We start from the raw sequence: 19,364 nt of genomic DNA on the forward strand, positions 1-19,364 counted from the left end.
GCAACAACTTCAGAGCGGACTAGCAGTTTGGAGCGGACTATAACTGTTAATTAGTTAGACTAATAACAACAGATATCTCCAAAATAAGCGAAGTAAATATTTTTGTACATAAATCCAATTAATAAATTGGAAAAAGCAGCTTAAATAACTTAGATTATATACCTATAAGCAGGAAGGAAAGAAGTTTACTAAAATATTACTTATTTGTCATATTTTTAAATTTGTAATATAGTAGCAGATGAGCATGCAGTCCACCTGATGGTAAGTGGCTACTGCCGCCCATGGACATCTGTAATCAACCCCAAATCGAATCAATTATTTGCTAGAAAAATATTATTACAAGGATCTTAAATATTATATAATGAGTACATTATGTTTTACCAAATTGGGCGTGCAAAATTTATTTATTTATTTTATAAGCTTTGTACACAGAGAAAGTAATAAATAAATAACATAATAGAAACACAGTACAAAGGACTACTTATTTCACAATGAAATTTCTTCCAGCAACCCTGAGATTGGAAATCTCATACGACAACAAATTCAGCGCGCAAAAACAAAATAATAATCTACTAAGGTTATAAATACGGATAAATATATAAATACATACGATACATACATATAAACAATATATATAGGTATATATACATATTATACATACAAATTATATACCTACATATTATATTATGACATTGATAAATAATGCTCTTTGACTCTCTTTTTAAACAAAGAAATACTCTTAGAGAGACGGATATTAGGTGGTAATGAATTCCACAGTCTAACCGCATGAACATAGAAGGAGTGGGAATAGAGAGAATTTATCTATCCTGTTCAGTGGTTTATTACATCGTTAATTAAGTTACATGTCAAATTATAATGTTATGTCAAGTTTGAATCTTATCTGAGGTCGGCCACAGATGCGTTGCTATCTAAGGACTAAGTTGGAACTTGGATAAGTATGTCTACCTTACCACACCTTGCATTGTTATTTGAATTTCGGGTTTCAAAAATATTCTACCTACGTTACAGATTTTTGTAATAAATTATTTTCCCGCACCTCTCTATTTTTGTTACTAAAATGAGACCAATTAATTTTAACTTATCAAAGTTACTTTACAATTTATGCCCGTTATCAATAATCAATCCATCCAATTTTTACCTATCTATGATCAAATTTACAATGTCTATTACAAAATTGTCAAATGTAATAATAATATAATAATAAATAATAAAAGCATTGATAGTCTAGTGGTTAAGAAACTCGACCTCTTGATCCGACGTTCAAATCCCAGACACCCACCTCTGATTTCTCAAAGCTATGTGCGTATTAAAAATTATTTATCACTTGCTATAACGGCGAAAGAAAACATCGTGCGGAAACCTGCATACCTGAGAATCTTTAAAAAAAAGGTTTTCAAAGGTATGTGAAGTCTACCAATACGCACTTGGCCAGCGCGGTGGACTATGGCCTAATCCTTCTCATTCTTAGAGGAGGCCCGTGCCCAGCAGAGGGACATCAATGGGTTGATGATGATGAAATAATAAAATCATTTATGATAAATGTTTATCTTTAGTAGGCAAAATTAAGATTGATTATAAATAATGGGTAGAGTTTTCGTTATCTACTAATTCTTCTTGATTGTCGTGTGGCCAATGAGTTTTGTTATGCCAATGAGTTTTAGTTATCTACTAATTCTTCTTGAATGTCGTGAGACCAATGAGTTTTATTACGCCAATGAGACGTTTTCATTCTTCTGTTTGTGTGTGACCAAACTCTTCTTCAATCTTTTCCAAAACTGTGTTCTCTCCGCTTCTGCCTTCGGCCACACGATGTACGTCTTCGTCAGCATTAAGTAGTGTAGTGTGTTTGGACGGAGCCGCCTCGGTATTTCTTCTAGAAGAATCAAGATCAAATCTTCTCGGCGGGTTTCTAGAAGCCTGTTGGATGATTAAGTTTTTAGATTTTTTATTTGCAAAGGTAATATTTTTTTACTTGGCACAATTTTAAATTATCTTCATCTGGAACATTCAGTCACTTATTTTTTTTAATAATGATCAGTTAAAAATATAAAATATGGAATTACCCAAAAAATATTACAATCTAGTAATATGATTCATATCATAATAAAATCTTTGAAAATATACGAGTCTTTTTCAGTCATATACTTTGTAGAAGAAATGAAGCTCTTGAAAAAGGGACAAATGCATTACGATCTTTCGTGTTGCAATAGTAGTAGTTATAATTACTACCTACCACCTAGGTTTATATAAAAAAATCAACACTGTGGAACGAAATATTTGCAGCTGAAGTTATTATAGATAGAAAGTTTTTTATTGTTAAATATAGAAAAATGCCTTTTGCAAAAATGTGTGTAACGGAGCAGTTGTGAAGTGCTCTAATGTTACCCATTAGCAGTAGTGAGATGCGTTAATGTGGTGAGGTGTGGTGACAGATGGGCTAGGAGAGTTGAGGTGAGGGGAGAGAGATGATTTGACTTTTGGCGGGCTGTCATTACTGTCATTATTATCATATGTATATTTATTAAAAATACCTCTTCCTCTAACTGTCTCTTTGATTGTGAGTGCATCACAAGAAATATAGCGTCATATGTATTTGGATATAATATAAATATACTTAATGTTCAACTTACCTATGCTGTGCCAAATGCATCTCAAACTGACACCATTGGCTCAGAAGGAATCGTTGAGAGAGGATCAGCATTATGAACCGAGATCGATCCATGCAAGAGACTATGTTCTCTAGGATGGAAAGACCAACCTGAAAGTCATAAAAACATTTTAGAACTAATCCATAAGTCACGTAAATTTTTGAGTGAAAATTAATAGCCGCATTAACTAATATAAGTCACTAAGGTAATTAAAAAACGATTTCTACACTCACAACCCCACACTAAGATTCCCTGTGTCGCGGGTGTCATGGACATACACAGAGACGAATACACAAGCACCCAGACCCAGAAACAGAAATCTAAATTAATCATTTAGATATCTGTTTGACCGGGGATCGAACCCGGGACGTTGCGCGTCAGACCTGTATGGTGACCGCTCCGCCACGCGGGTCGACACGTTTTTGTAGATGGTTTGGATATCGGCTGATTATATATGAGGCGACTTAGTTCTTAAAGGACAATGCATTTGTGGCTGACCTCAGGTAGGAATGGAATCTTAATCTTAATTCCTCAAGTAATGAAAATATATTAAATTGATTGAATTGATCGGGTTCGATCCCGGGCCTGATCATCGGAATGATGAATGTACATATCCGTTCTGGATGTTTGTGTAATCGTCTCTGTGTGTGTCCATAGCATCCACGATACAGGTAATCCTAGTGTGCGTTTATTTTGCCTTCAATTTTACCTGAAAATCTCTCTCGTGTAAGCAGACGCTGATATTACAATCCCTCTCCACATGGGGTAACAGCTGGTCCAAAACCCAGGTCCGGTCCTCGTTGCAATAGGATACGAATACGTCATAGTTGTAGATTGTGTCCACTGAAACAATAACAATGAAAAAATGATAAATGCCAATTTAAAACTGAGACAAATAATTACAAAATGATAACAATTTGAAAATGATAAATGATTTTACATAAATAGGATACAAACACAAGAGTGCCAGGTGAAACAATAATTGACAAAGATAGAATGATAAACAACAATTATAAAATGTTAGTTAAATCATACGATTACGTCATAGTTGAAGATTATGTCAACTGCAACAATAATTGACAATGATATAATAATAAATATCAATTTGCAAATGATAGTTAGCATTGATAATTTTCGTCATTTTGAATATTTTTATGTTTGATTGATAAATCTTAGAGTATTATAGTTATAAAAAAATGTAAACGTTTGTGATAGATTTTATAAGAAGCAAAGGAGAAATATCGGTGTCTATTCATAAAAATAGCAAATAATTCACTGTTTTTTAAATTGTCTTCAATAATATTAAATTTATAAAACTTTTTAAAAACTACTTTATAATGTGTAATATCAACTTACCATCTGGAGTCTCACTCTTGCTTATCAAGCTCAACGTCGCTGAATTCCTCATCGTGATCAAGAAATACGCGATACTCCTCCTCATAACAAACAGACAGACCGACGCCGGTAATAATATCGCGGGTATGATTATCAAAAACATCTTGTTCCAAGTTTCCGGAACCATGTTTTCCATGGCACTGTCTCTGGGCATTTGGCTGCAAGCCGCTATCCTCTCGAAACCAGTAGATCTTCCCTCATTTGCCAATAAACATTGATAATCAGCTGGATTGTAGTCAAAAAAGCGCATATTTCCCTTAAATACCAATTCTAAATTCACGTCACAAACATATTTATTATCGCATACTCGTCTTAAGTCGCTTCTATTTTTTATTAACTCATTGTATTGTTGGAAGCCAGTGTGGAAATTTAAACCTTTCTGAATTGAATCATTTCTAATAGGAGCTATCACTTGATCATCAAGTCTTTCATTTCGCCATCCCAACTCGTATATATCCCTTACATGGCAATTACAAACGATGAAATTTCTAGACAGACCCACGTAAGCAATCCTCGACAAATCTCTACCCATTTCCTCCGTTATCATGTTAATACTATTGTCTCTTACCGACAGAAGTTTTAATTTAGTCATCAAAGACGTATTCCTATCGAACCACGTGATAAGTCTATTCTTATCAAGGTCCAAAACTTGTAAATTCTCCAGCGTCTCAGTTATATGTCTAGGTATAGCAGTGATTTCATTAATAGGCACTTTAAGAATTTCTAACTTTCGAAGATGTTGGAACGGTTCCATTACTTTAAGGGCTATATCTTCGCCATAAAGGACTTCTAAGGTATCTTCCAATCCGCGTAGAGTCAGGGGATGGGATAAAATGTCCAAATTACCAGAAACATCGAGATATTTCAGCGAAGTGTTGATGAAGAAGTCTTCGCGTAGTCGCGTCAAGCCTGAGTAACATAAGGACAACCTTTGGACCTTCGGGCTCAAGCTTCTAAGGGCCAAGCTATTCCGTTGTGACAGCAACGTATGAGAAAAGTCCAAGGACAGCAAATTCTCCATATCTTTAAAAACATCCATAGTCTCCAAAACCAAAGGTTTCAGGACATTATTTTCGTCGTAAGCAAAGTTTCTGCTAAGGTCCAGATGGAGTAAGTTCTTCAACCCAGTGAAAGCGTTCGCATCGATAACAGATATACTATTCTCTCCCAAGTATAAGCTCCTCAATTTGTTCATTTTTGCAAAAGATCTGCTTGCCAGCACAGTTATGCCACACGCTCGCAAATCTAGTTCCCTCAAATTTGGGAACGATACGTCATTGAAGCCATTCGACCAGTTCCTTTCTGTAAAACGAAAACGTTTGACTACTTGAATATTAAAATATTTTTTAAATACGGTTTTAAGCATATACTTTTAAGAATTTTGTGGCCGTTGTTTTCATGCTGAAACTGATTTACGTCTGAGGCGTCCTCAGTCCTCAGGAGTGGCAATGTGGTCGGCTTCAGGTAGAACCTGTTCTATATGGAGTCGGTTACAGATGTCCGTACGGCAATGACCACTTATTATTAGGTGGAGTGATTTTTTTTTTATAATATAAGAGTAGCAGACGAGCATGCAGTCCACCTGATGGTAAGTGGCTACTGCCGCCCATGGACATCTGTAATCAACCCCAGATAGGATTAGATATTTCTACCTGAGGTCGGCCACAGATGCGCCGCTACCCCTGAGGACTAAGCTGGAACGCCTCGGAAAAGTCTGTCTCCCTTACCACACATATTTCTATAAACTATAAACAGATTCTATAAACAGTAGACAAATGGAGTGAACATCTGCATCTTAAAGGTGGTAGAACCCTTTGTGGTTGGACTCCGGCGGCACCACCGCCCCACCTCTTTCTACCTAATAACAGCAGTGCTAGGCGCTGCTGTGTTCCGGTTTGAAGGGTGTGGTAAGGGGGATAGACTTTTATGAGGCGTTCCAGCTTAGTCCTCAGGGGTAGCGGCGCATCTGTGGCCGACCTCAGGTAGGAATATCTAATCCGATTTGGGGTTGATTACAGAAGTCCATGGGCGGCAGTAGCCACTTACCAACAGGTGGACTGTATGCTCATCTGCTACTCCCATATTATAAAAAAAAAAACTCTTTTAAATGTCAAGTACATATTGCCAGTGGGTTTGATATACTCTTCAGATTATAAAAGTACATCATATAATTTATTTTTATCATTTGATACTTTAATTTCTTTTTCCTTTGATATAAAGTGATTAGATTAAATATATTATTATGAACTTGAGTATTTATTAAGTTTTAAGCATAATTTATAGTAGGTTTCTGATAAGTGATTATCTCATAAGTTTTGAAACAAATAAATTCATAAGTAGCTATGTAATATCTATTTATCGATGTAGATCAACAAAAAATTATTAAAACACTTATTTGTAACAGTGATAGCTTAGTAGTTAAAGCCCGACCTCTCAATCGAGAGGTCCAAGGTTTCAATCCCAAGCATGAACCTCATTTTTCAAAAGTTATTGGAAGAATACTAAATGCCTGAGGTTTCTTTAAAATGAAGTAATATGTTAAAGCTGTGTGAGATGTACCATCGCTTATCATGAGATCTTGGCCAGCGCAGTCGACTGTTAATTCTGCTACTCTTATATAAAAATAAATATATCATTTATCAGTAGGACTGGCCAGTGCAGTATTCATAATAAGTAACCAACATATACTACATATTTACGTATAAACTGTGACGGTATATCCATGGACGGTAGTAACCTCTTACCATCAGGGGGAAGCTCGTCTGCTAATGTTATATTATAAAAAAAGAATATATCCAATATTCTACTCACGTAGTCGTTGTGAGATCAGATCGACCATCAGTTCCCTGGCCTGTGTAGCGTTCATCGACACGTCATACCTCTGCCCCGTTGCGCTTTGTATCTCGAAGGAGTTGCCGTAAAAGCTGACATATTCCACAGTTTCCGCCAGTACCCTGCCTTGTGTGTCGTTCCAGGAAAATATCTGGAATGATAAATTAAGAAAGAGGTTCTCAATTTTTTTTGTCTCGCAGGCTTGCTGTATTTTTTGGTTTTAAGTAGACCTCCAGGATTGTTTTGCTTTGGGAGACACTGATTGACTATTTTTAGGTGGCGGCGGGGAATTTATAAAAGGTACCATGGTGCCTTGGTATTCCTAAGGCTCTCTTTCGTTATGTCGAATTTGTACCGCTGTAGCCCTTGATCTAGGCCTTCGCCCTTGGCCTTATTCTGCCCTAAAGTCTTTTGTTTAAAAATATTCAAGTATTTTAGTCCTGAAGAGTAACAAAGCGTCAGGCTTCAGATGGAATCCACAGGTGGAATTCCTTCCATTGTTTACAGATGTCCAAAGGCGGCAGTGAGCGCTTACCATAAAGTGAACTATCATCTCTTTTTTTTGTTTTTTTTTTTATTATATAAGGGTATCAGACGAGCATGCAGTCCACCTGATGGTAAGTGGCTACTGCCGCCCATGGACATCTGTAATAAACCCCAGATAGGAGTAGAAATTCCTACCTGAGGTCGGCCACAGATGCGCCGCTACCCCTGAGGACTAAGCTGGAACGCCTCGGAAAAGTCTGTCTCCCTTACCACACCCTTCAAACCGGAACACAGCAGCGCCTAACACTGCTGTTATTAGATAGAAATAGATGTGGCGGTGGTGCTGCCGGAGTCGAACCACAAAGGGTTCTACCACCTTTTAAACTTTTAATCCAATCTTCTTTTAATCCAATCAAACGAAGGCGTCTACTTACCATCTTTAAAAATGATCTACAATTTTGTCATAAGGAACAGATACTTACCGAGGGTATTTCGCTCAAACCACAATTAGCCAAGCTCAGAAACTTGACAGAGACTCTCTTGGAACGTTTCTTCGCAGTGAGAGTCTCCAGCAGTAAGGATACGGCATTTATTTTGTATGACAGGTCTACTGCGCTCCCCTTCTCTGTAAAGAAACGTTGCCAGAATAAAATATTTTCACCCAAAAAAGGGATGTGTGAAAAAGTAATAATAAAATACTCTTTAAACCACTATATTCAATAACCGTTGTGCATTTTGAAAGAATTGTTAATTGTTAAAGAATTCACTATAGTTAAGTTTTTATTGTATGTCGGCTGGGATTGGGGAACAACGCTACTAGCTCCCGCACGACACCTGAGGGAATAGGGAGAGGCTGAAAAACAGCGCTGCCCGGGGCTTACGTAGCGAGCCAGCATAATGCTGATGCATTTATTGTTTATTTAGTTTGCTTTTGTTGGTCATATTTTGTATGTTTTGCTTTGTTTCTTTATTTATGTCTTATTATTGTCTGTAAATTATTTTTTTCTTGTGTTTGGGGCGATAAATCATATTATGATTATTATTGTTGTCGTCGACCTATTACAGTCCCACTGCTGGGCAAAGTCAGAGAGGCTAAAGTCATAGACTACCACACTGGCCAAATGCGAATTAATGCACTTCACATTTCTTTGAGAACCCTTTTTTTTAAATCCGTCAGATATGTAGGTTTCCTCAGAATTATATTTAAAAAGAAAGATTTTTTGGTAAGTTAATTTTATTTTAAGTATTCCTCTTAGAAAATTTAAGTTTTTTATTAGATATCATATCCGCCATCTTGGGTCCCCTACAATCTTGGATTTAAAATGACGTCACCAATTTAATCATGTATTGTCGCCCAAAAAAAAAAGTATCTCATTTGATTGGAATTAACTGGTTTAAAATTCAATTGCAAGATTTGACCCTCACATACATACGAACTAACAAGATGTAGTTAAGTAAAAGGTTTGAAGTAAGTAAAAAACTACTTCGCTACATTCCACTACCAATATATATGATTGCATATATATTAAACCAATATTTTAATATTTGTTCACGTGACCTATTTGGGAGGGAGGATGGTACATACTGCATGGTTTAAATATATACCATCATACATATTGGTAGCGGATTTTTGCGAAGTAGTTTTAATCCTAACTTAATCCTGATACTATTAACAAAATAAAAGCTTTTTGAAGGAACCCTTTGTGGTTCGACCCGGCGGCACCACCGCCACACTTATTTCTGCCTAATAACAGCAGTGTTAAGCGCTGCTGTGCTCTGATTTGAAGGGTGTGGTAAGAGACATCCTTTTCCGAGGCATTCCAGCTTAGCGCATCTCTGGCCGACCTTAGGTAGGAATCTAATCCTAACTGGAGTTGATTACAGATGTCCCTGGCAGTATCCACTTACCATCACGTGGACTGCATGCTCGTCTGCTCCTCCTGTATTATAGAAAAGAACTTGTAAAAAGAACTCACCAATCGAAGAAGTTAAAGTGCCATCATGGTTGACCCATGATTGCATGTTCGTCATGTACCCCGTGAGACATAACTTGGCTGCTGGGGGTTGCGCTTTGAAGGGTGTCGGGCGGTCATACTGCCCACTAACTGCACATATTAGGCAGAAGATACTGAAAACAAAAATATTTTTCCTATTTCATGAAAATAATAATTTTGAAAGAAAGAAAATAATTTTTTCGGCAAAAAATATACAATAAAACACAGATAAAAAATTGCATACAAAAAGAATATTACAAATATTTTCTAACCGAAAAGGTCTCCACGCAGCTTTAATGTTTCAGGTAATATTAGTCACCTGAAACGCTGGTATTCTGTGGAGCCTGTAAAACACTCTTAAACAATTTTGAAGGCGTCCCTGACAAGGCGTCATAAGTCTTGAACTATTGGCACTTTTCCTGTCACACATGTTGACGCCCGGACGCGCGGCTTACACGCGTGAATTATTAACTCGCTGCTTTCTCTTTGCGAGCCGTGTGCGTGACACGATAGGATGCAGGCACGTGTGCGGGCATACTCACGCGCGACAGGAAAAGCACTTTAAAAACTTTTTCAAAGGTTAAATTTAAAACAAAGCAAATTTTTTATTGTATGTAAAATCACTGTAGTTTTGATTAGATGTTATATAAATGTTGTCTAAATTATTTTCTTATCAATTTTTGCATGCATAGAAGGACAAAATACTTTTACTCATCCAATCCATCCAATCATGGCGAATTTGATGTCTTAAATTGGATAATTCGATTAAATACTAAAATTATAATTTATTATATATCCTGGGCTATAGATAAATTTATTTTTAATTTAAAAAATATATATATTTTTTATATTATTGTGAATTTCATATTATTAAGAAAATATATTTTGTAATGACAGAAAGACATTAATTTAATTTATTTTTTTAGATACATTATTACGTAGTAGGAACTCTTATTTTGCTAAAGATTATATATGATACGTGTCAGAAAAGGAGCATCATTGATTTGTTAGATTAGATAAAAATTAAATACAAATATAGACAAAATTCTAAATCATCGTCATGTGCTTTAACTTCTAAAGTTACTTGGCAACCCTTTTTAGGGTTCCGTACCCAAAGGGTAAAAACGGAACCCTATTACTAAGCCTCCACTGTCTGTCCGTCTGTCACTGGGCTCTATCTCCTGAACCGTAATAGATAGACACTTGATTTTTTTACAGAGTATGTATAATGATAGCCGCTATAATAACAAATACTAAAAATAAAAAAGTTTAAAACAAATGGGGGTCGCCATACAAAAAAACTATTAAACTAAAATAAATATTTTTCAACGTTTTTCGCTTTATCTATTGAACCGTAATAGGTAGACAGTTTAAATTTTCACAATGCATGTACTTTAATGGCTGCTATAATAACACATACTTAAAATAAAATTTTTGGTGTTACGGAACCTTCAGGTGCAAGTGTGCAAGTTCGACTTGCACTTGGCCAATATTTATTATGTCTCATTGTTAGTTTAGGTTACAAATTGAGGCCACAAGAACGAATGCTACGAGATTAGTGTTCTCGTGGTCCCGGCAAAGGGGTTACAGAGGAACACCGTGGGGTTTTAGCCGGTAGGAGGCTAACATATCCTCTCCTCACGGCTGAGAGGAACCCATGAAGGGTTTACTCACGTATTAAGGCAGTATAAAGGGTTCACGGAGTGGTCACCATGCGCAGAGGGTTCCAGGTTCGATCCCGGCCAGATATCTAAATGATGAGTTTAGGTTTCTGTTTCTGGGTCTGGGTGTTTGTGTATTTGTCTATGTGTATGTCTATAGCACCTACGATATAGGTATTCCTAGTGTGGGGCTGTGAGTGTAGAAAGCGTCTTATTTATTTATTAAAAAAAAGAAATTGAGGCCTTTATTAGGTAGTAGAGGCGGTATGGTTCTCTAGGAAGGTACCACCGTCACGCCTTTTTCTAGCGTTCTGCGTTTCAGTGGAAGGATGTAAATACTGATTGACTTGATATATAAGGCGACTATTTTTGGGGATCTCATCCTTAGGAGTGGTGGAGGAGGAAATATAGTTCACTAGGGTGGTACCACCGTCACAGATTTTTATAGCGTGAAGCAGTTCTGCGTTTCAGTGGGAGGATGTAAATACAGATTGACTTATATATAATGCAATTATTTATAATTATCTCCTCCTCAGGAGTGCCAACGCATGTGATCGGCTTCAGGTAGAACCTACTCTATATGGAGTTGTACAGATGTCCATACGACAGTGACTCTTATTTTTTATAATATAGGAGTAGTAGACGAGCATGCAGTCCACCTGATGCTAAGTGGCTACCGCCGCCCATGGACATCTGTAATCAACCCCAGATAGAGATATTCCTACCTGAGGTCGGCCACAGATACGCCGCTACCCCTGAGAACTAAACTGGAATGCCTCGGAAAAGTATGTCTCCTCTACCACACCCTTCAAAACGGAACACAGCAGCGCCTAACACTGCTGTTATTAGGCAGAAATAGGTGTGGCGGTGATGCCGCCGGAGTCCAACCACAAAGGGTTCTACCACCTTCAAATGATGCAGATTGACTTATATATAAGGCGATTATTTTTGAGCATCTCAAGCTCAGGAGTGGCAACACATCTGTGATCGGCTTCAGGTAGCACCTGCTCTATATGGAGTTGGTTACAGATGTGCATACGACAGTGTTACCATCAGGTGGACTGCATGCTCGTTGGCTACTTCAATCTTACTAAAAACTAGCTGACCCGGCAAATTTTGAACCGCCTCAAAATCTATTTATCAAATATATTTCATATAAAAAATAGCCTATGTTACTCGTGGATAATGTAGCTTTCGAATGGTAAAAATTTTTTTAAAATCGGTCCAGTAGTTTTTGAGCCTATTCATTACAATCAAACAAACAAACAAAGTTTTCCTCTTTATAATATTAATAATAATATAGAAAACACTTTCAAGCTATTCCAATGTTGACTGGTGGTGAAATGTACGTGTTTTGAAAAACCCGTGTAAGTGCAATAAGACCTTCGACGGCTATCCAAAAATGTCCACCGATACCGACAACGGAACGCATGAAATAATAATTAGCCACCAATGGTCACCCATCCAATCCCGACCGCACGGGATCTTGCTTCAATTTGTTAAACTGGTACTTTCGGCACAATGTATGCTGGCAATTTATTTATTACTATTGAAGTTTCTTAAATAATAATTGTGACTTCAAAATTGTGTAGTTTCGTATTTTATTTTCAATAATTATTCACTTAATTGACCAACTTAGTCAACTGACTTCTTAAGTCACAGAACTAACTAAAAAAAAAAGATACCGGCCGAATTGATAACCACCTCCCTTTTTGAAGTCGGTTAAAAATGAAGTAACGGGTAGCCGATGTGAGAGTAACCGATATCAAATTAGGTTTGAAAAGATTTAAAATTAAATAGATGAAAAAAAGATACCGGCCGAATTGATAACCACCTCCTTTTTGAAGTCGGTTAAAAATATAAAATATAGAGCAATAATACTTACATTACTGTCACTATCATTTTGAAAAAACTTTTCTCCAACCAGAAAGAAATCCCACAAATTTGTACCACATTATCACCAAAAATTGTCAAACACTTTATTTTCTATAAAACACTTCGTATTACACTTCCGAAAACACTGCGCACATTACACTTTACACTTTAGGTTCAACACACACTTTATAATCTTTTTGACACGTTCTATAATTTTAAGCTGTTTTGAAAGTGAATTGATGACAAATTAAGACTCTTTATTTTGGAAATCAACCTCAGTTAGATCTAAAATATGTTAGTATTTTTCGAAAATATGCTAAAACGGCGTGTTAGTCTGATTACGAGCGGATATTGTCAAAAATGTATTGAAACCTTATCTGTTATGATAATGTTATCATATCTGTCAGCATTGAAGACAATCTTGTATGAATAATCAGTTTATACATAATATAAGTATGTAGTATATGTTGGTTATTTATTATGAATACTACTTTTATCCGCAGCGCTGGTCAGTCCTACTAATATTTATAATATAAGAGAAGCAGACGAGTATGCAGTCCACCTGATCGTAAGTGGCTACTGCCGCCCATCGACACCTGTAATCAACCCCAGATAATTAGATTCCTACCCGAGGTCGCCCACAAATGCGCCGCTACCCTTGAGGACTAAGCTACAATGCCTCGGAATGTCTCCCTTACCACACCCATTCAACCAGAACACAGCAGCGTTTAACACTGCTACTATTAGGCAGAAATAGGTTGGAAACCTTCAATCTATGATAAGCTCTAAGTAGAACCTGTTCTATATGTTGGTCACAGATGTCCAAACGGAAGTGACCAGTTGCCATGAGGTGGACTGCTGTATCAATAAAAAAATATAATATAATAATAATAATAAACGTTTATTGCCATAATAACACAGTTTACACAAAGAATAAATGTACATTTTACAGTAATATTAATATGACAAAAGGAATTCGGCTCAGCATTGCTGTCTCAGAATCAGGGATTCGAGTAGCGCTGTTTTTCAGCCGCTCCTATAATCCCTGTGGTGTTAGGTGGGATAAGAGGATAGTCAGCCGTGGGACATCTCCTGGGTTTTAAAATCCAAGCGTGTATGTGTGTGTGTGTATGTGTGTGTGTGTGTGTGTGTGTGTGTGAGTGTGTATGTACGTATTTGGAGGTTAATTAATGTGTTTAATTAGCATTAAAGAACTCCTTTATTGTGAGATATTGCATGCAGGCAGGTTTCAAATTTTCACCAGCAACTTGTCTTTTTAACAAAGCAGATTTATATTTTTGTTTGAAGCATTCCGTTCTCATATTTTATTACATTTCAACACCACCACTGAGGACTAAGATGATCACCTCATATGTTAATCAGTCCCTTTTTATAGACCTACAGGGGAACTTACAAATTGTCAGTTCCAATTTTTCTTATGCTGTGGCGGCTTCCCACTTATCATCAAGAGCTGGCGCCATGAGTATTCTGAATCAGGCTATCGAAGTTTTTTAAGCATCTTGCATATACACAAGTTTCGAACTGAGACTGTCGAAGCACAGCCGCTCCCTGGGTATGGTCACCTAGCCAACAAGGAGATCTCCTGTTGCCAAAATTCTACAGTCGAATTCGAACAGAACCTCTTTCTCTATCCGGCTAAAAACTCAGCAATTTTGTCGATTTCTGTAGAGATGATGTGTGATTTTCTTACAGTGCAACTGCCAAAGCGTCTGCAACCCATGAAGTATCAAGTGCAGTACAGAGCTCCCTCCCCACCGCCTCCAGGAGTTACCAGGACTCCAGAGGAAATAGAAGCTGAGTTGAAGAAGATTGAGGCGGAATATGAGAAGCTGGCTCTTGTTTTTATCGAGTATGTAGAGTTGATGTTATAGTAATAGCCTAATGGTTAAGGAACTCGGCCGCTTGATCAATGGGTCCGGGGTTCAAATCCCAAGCACGCACCTCTGATTTTTCATGAAGTTATGTGCGAATTAGAGATTAATTATTATCACCTGCTTAAACAGTGAAGGAAAACATTGCGAGGAAACCTGCATATCCAAGAAATCTGAAAAAGAAAAATGTGGAGTCTACCAATGCGCACTTGGCCAGCGTGGTAGACTATGGCCTAATTTTTCTCATTCTGAGAGGAGATCCGTGCCCAGCAGTGGGATAGTAATGAGTTGATTATGAGATGATGATTTGGAATTGATGACGTTTTCATAGGAACCCTTTGTTCTATAACTGTTCAGCCTGTTTCATCATAACAGATGGGTTCTGGTTCGAAGTGTTGTATGGTAAAGAGGGAAGATACATGATACGTTCCATTTTAGTCATCAGGAATATCAGTGCATCTGTAGCTGATTTCACGGAGACTTTTCTTTTTGAAAATTAAGCAGCAACGATCATGCTCTCTACTCGATAGCAAGTTACCGCCACCTATGTACATCAGCATCGTCATAAGCCCATGGTACGATCATGTACATTACATGGTACGATCTTCTCTCAGACTGAGGGTTTTAGGCTATGGTCTATCAGCACTGGCCAAGTATATTTGTAGACTTCACACGCATTTAATTTTAATTAAAAATATAAGAAAAATAATATAACTTGTACTTATAATCAATGCCAAATACAATTGAACTCCTGGTTAACACTGCTGCTATAAAGTAGATGTGGCGGTAATTTCCAGGAAGAGGGGGTCACAAGGGCCATGACCCCACGTCGAGAACCGTCGAGTCCAACTCGCACTTAGTCAGTTTTTTTCGTAGGGAAACCCTGCATGGATTCCTCCCTGCTGCGGGGGAGCGGAGAGGATATGCCGGACTTCACAATGAATACTAACGTTAGAAAGTTAAAAAAGTGGTCTAATTTCACCAAATTTCTCCTGTGACCAATACCCCCACCCTCCTTATGCTGCGAACGCGCCTAACTAAAGGGTTCTACTAGTGCTGTAATTGTTTCCAGATTGCCCCAGGATGTGATGTGGTCGGAGCCTCCAGTGGTCTGCCAGTGGCAGGAGCCTCGGACACTCTGGACCAGTAATTATGTCAACGATTACAAGTTCAATGAAGACAAACTTACTATACAGTTTCGTACGGGCGTGCTATGTGAGTTATTGAGTATATATTTTTATATAACATGGAAGTATCAAAAGAATATGCAATCCACCTGATGGTAAGTCTTCAGGGCCGTTCATAGACGTCTGTAACCAATTCCATATAGAACAGAGGTTTTACCTGAAGCCGATCACAGATGTTTTGCCACTCCTGATGATGATCGCCCATATGTAAGTCAGCATCCGGCATCCAGCGTACATATTCTACCTATCAAACTTACTTTTCCACTACAAATGTGCCAGGTAGCTAAACAGTTAGCGAGGTGATTGGGGAAGCTATGATACGAAATTATTTGACCATTTCCACTGAACCGAAGTGGGTATTACAACCCGATAAATAAATGGAGTCCTACTTTGAGGGTGACCACAGATGTATTACTAACCGTGAAGACTTCGTTGGAATATCGTCTTTAAGTGTATCATCCTTACAACCGCTCAAACCAGGACGCAGCAGCACTACACTGCTATTATAAAGCAGAAACAGGTGTTGCAGTGGTGCCTCCAGTGTACAAACCACGAAGCGTTCCACCTTAATCTAATCGATTAACTAAACTTTGATTTCCCATTATCATTTCCTACTATCTTTGATCCAGGGCCAATCGGTATAGCGGCATTAAGGTATGGAAATATGCCCTTCCAGGGATGGGATCTTAAGCCGGACCCAAATGGGTAAGATTTTGGGTTTTGTTTATTTTTTACTAGGTGACATCTTCACCTTTATATAAATAGGCTAAAACAATAAAGTTAACATCATCATCAACCCATTAATGTCTCACTGCTTAGTATTGATCGTTACTCAAAATAAGAAGATAAGGTCACAGTCCACCAGACTATCCAATTACGATTACATACCTTTAAAAACCTTTTGTTTTTTCGATCTCTCAAGTATGCAGGTTTGCTCATGACATTTTCGTTTACCGTTAAAGCAAGTGATAATGAATTTATTTTATAATCTCTAATTCTTAATCTATTCTAAGCACCTGTCGTGCGTTCTCTATAATCTTTTCCGTTCCTTTTACTTTTACTTCCTCCTTTAGTCCTTTCTGTTTTCTCTCCCTTAATCTATGTTATGTCTGTTATTCTTTTATCCTTTCTTTGTTAATTTCTATTCATCTATATTATACTTCTCATTTCTATCTTCTTTATTTGTTTCTTTCTTTCCTTCATTCTAAATCTTACCCCTTCTTTCTAGCAAAGGCGTGATAATAACAGTGACGGGCGTCAACGTGACAGTCACGTGGTTGTGTTTGGGCAACTCGGTGCGGCTCAAGTGGATAGCGAACGCCACAACGCCGGCGCTGAAGGAACACTTCAATAAGCCGTACAGTGTGAAGAGGATGACTCAGGTTTGTTGGTGGTCAGTGGTACGGTGATGGGTTCTAGTTTGAATGGTGTACGAGACACGTATAAGAGATATTGAAATGTGAGAGAACAAGTATTGGGTGACCCGTGAGGTAGGTAGAAAAGGTAGTAAATCTTTTATTCTTTATAATATAGGAGTAGCAGACGAGCATGCAGTCAACCTGATGGTACGTGTCTACTGTCCTTGGACATTTGTAATCAACCCCAGATAGAATTAGATATTCCTACCACAGATGCGCCGCTACCCCTGAGTATGTCTCCCTTACCACACCCTTTAAAACGAAACATAGCAGCGCTTAACACTGCGTGAAAACTGGTGAAAAATGAAGTAAAAAAGCCACCGTCACCCATGGAACCCTAGATAAGATTAGATCCTACCTGAGGTCTTCCACAAATGAATTGGACTAAGACTAATCCGACACACCTATCCCTTTCTCTACCTACCTTTTCTTACTCTTCCTATTCTTTTTCTACTTACCGTGCTTTGCCAACCTTTACCGTTTTGTACTTGTTCTATACTAATCCTTCCCTTTCTCTACCTGTTTTTCTCTTTCTCTACTTACTTTTTATCAATCTCTATCTCTCTCTCTCTCTATCTATATCTCCCTATCTCTATAGATAATGCGAGAAGCAGCCTGCGACTTCTTCCCGGACTTCGACGCCCACAACCATATAGAGTCCACGGGACCCAAGGAATGGGTGATGGAGAGGCACAATTACCACGCGATGGCATTTCTCTCTCGAGCTTATAACTTCCAGTGGAGTAGGTGAGGTAGCGAAAATATGTAAATAAAATTGTAATTTCTATTTGTAATGTCAAATTAACATCATCATCATCATCATCATCAACCTATTATCGCCCCACTGCTGGGCACGGGTGTCCTCTCGTAATGAGAAGGATTAGGCCATAGTCCACTGCGCTGGCCAAGTGCGTATTGGTAGACATGCCTTGCTCACATGCCTTTGAGATATTTTTTTCTCAGGTATGCAGGTTCCTCACGATGTTTTCCTTCACCGTTTAAGCAAGCGATAATTAATTTCTAATACACACATAATTTTGTTAAATCAGAGGTGTGTGCCTGGGATTTGAACCTCGGACGCCTCGATCGGGAGGCCGAGTTTCTTAACCACTAGGCTATCACTGCTGCAAATTAACAGCATTTCGGTACTTATCGTAAAAAAAATCGGTTGTATTTTTTATTTTGTCTTTCTGTTTTCCATGGCTGGACCGGATTTGCCGGGACTTTTTACTGACAGTTATATGGAGTAACTAACCAAGCTACGCTGAGTCAGGACGGTCACTGTGTCCAGCAGTGGGATCGTAATATCAAAGATGATTATGATTTACAGATGGAACGTCGGAGCAGGCAGTCGGAATGTCGTAATGCAATTGAGAGAAGCGGTTGACAAGAAAAGGGAGGTAAAACATAAATAACCAAGGAGACCTTAAAACAGGAAACCCTTCACTTGCCGACTATTAGGGAGATTTATATTTATTTTAATTTTCAGGCTAAATTTCAACTGTTACACGTGACACCGCAACGGGCGAACATTTTGAAATGCAACGAACTCTCTCAAGAATTCAATATGGAGCCGATGATAGGGTTGGGGGTGAGTTTGAGAACTTATTACCATGTGAAATACTAAACCTCCTAGATTGTTTGTTGATAATTAAGTATGAGTAGAACCTTCTCTGGTTCGACTCCGGCGGCTCCACCGCCACACTTATTTCTGCCTCATAACAGCAGTCTTAAACGCTGCTGTGTTCTGGTTTGAAGGGTGTGGTAAGGGTGACATACTTTTCCGAGGCGTTCCAGCTTAGTCCTCAGGGGTAGCGGCGCATCTGTGGCCGACCTCAGACAGAAATCTAATCTTATCTGGGTTGGGTTACAGATGTCCATGGGCGGCAGTAATCACTTACTTTCAGGTGGACTGCATGCTCGTCTGCTAATCCTATATTAAAAAAATAACTAAT

The 19,364-nt window shown here is 38.0% G+C and overlaps 2 protein-coding genes across 2 annotated transcripts in view; one reads left to right on the forward strand and one right to left on the reverse strand.

Moving 5' to 3' along the window:
* LOC140757035 (dynein axonemal intermediate chain 7) overlaps positions 1-19,364 on the forward strand; it is a 38,937-nt gene that overhangs the window by 18,798 nt on the left and 775 nt on the right. The window contains exons 18-24 of the mRNA XM_073092587.1: positions 14,626-14,782; positions 15,877-16,019; positions 16,621-16,696; positions 17,220-17,373; positions 18,008-18,156; positions 18,740-18,809; positions 18,899-19,000. Of these exons, the coding sequence (XP_072948688.1) occupies positions 14,626-14,782; positions 15,877-16,019; positions 16,621-16,696; positions 17,220-17,373; positions 18,008-18,156; positions 18,740-18,809; positions 18,899-19,000 (851 nt within the window). The remainder of the gene's footprint in view (positions 1-14,625; positions 14,783-15,876; positions 16,020-16,620; positions 16,697-17,219; positions 17,374-18,007; positions 18,157-18,739; positions 18,810-18,898; positions 19,001-19,364) is intronic.
* LOC140756815 (toll-like receptor 6) lies at positions 1,665-9,413 on the reverse strand. The gene is made up of 7 exons (XM_073092349.1): positions 9,359-9,413; positions 7,865-8,007; positions 6,876-7,047; positions 4,026-5,366; positions 3,379-3,512; positions 2,652-2,779; positions 1,665-1,938 (listed from the first exon to the last, which is right to left on the reverse strand). The coding sequence occupies exons 1-7, from the start codon at positions 9,411-9,413 to the stop codon at positions 1,728-1,730; spliced, it is 2,184 nt and encodes a 727-aa protein (XP_072948450.1). The 3' UTR covers positions 1,665-1,727.

The sequence above is a fragment of the Epargyreus clarus genome, unplaced genomic scaffold (assembly GCF_041222505.1).
Source record: "Epargyreus clarus isolate Ecla_fem2 unplaced genomic scaffold, WU_Ecla_fem_2.2 ptg000036l, whole genome shotgun sequence".
In the NCBI taxonomy this organism is placed as follows: domain Eukaryota; kingdom Metazoa; phylum Arthropoda; class Insecta; order Lepidoptera; family Hesperiidae; genus Epargyreus; species Epargyreus clarus.

What these genes read in the sequence shown, in the direction of transcription:
- LOC140756815 (XM_073092349.1), bottom strand. Translation starts at nt 9,413, where the DNA reads ATGACGAACATGCAATCATGGGTCAACCATGATGGCACTTTAACTTCT. An exon ending in TCTGATCTCACAACGACTAC is followed by an intron (nt 5,367 to 6,875) that starts GTGAGTAGAATA and finishes TTCGTTTTACAG; the next exon opens with AAAGGAACTGGTCGAATGGC. An exon ending in TACACGAGAGAGATTTTCAG is followed by an intron (nt 2,780 to 3,378) that starts GTAAAATTGAAG and finishes TATGACTTTCAG; the next exon opens with GTTGGTCTTTCCATCCTAGA.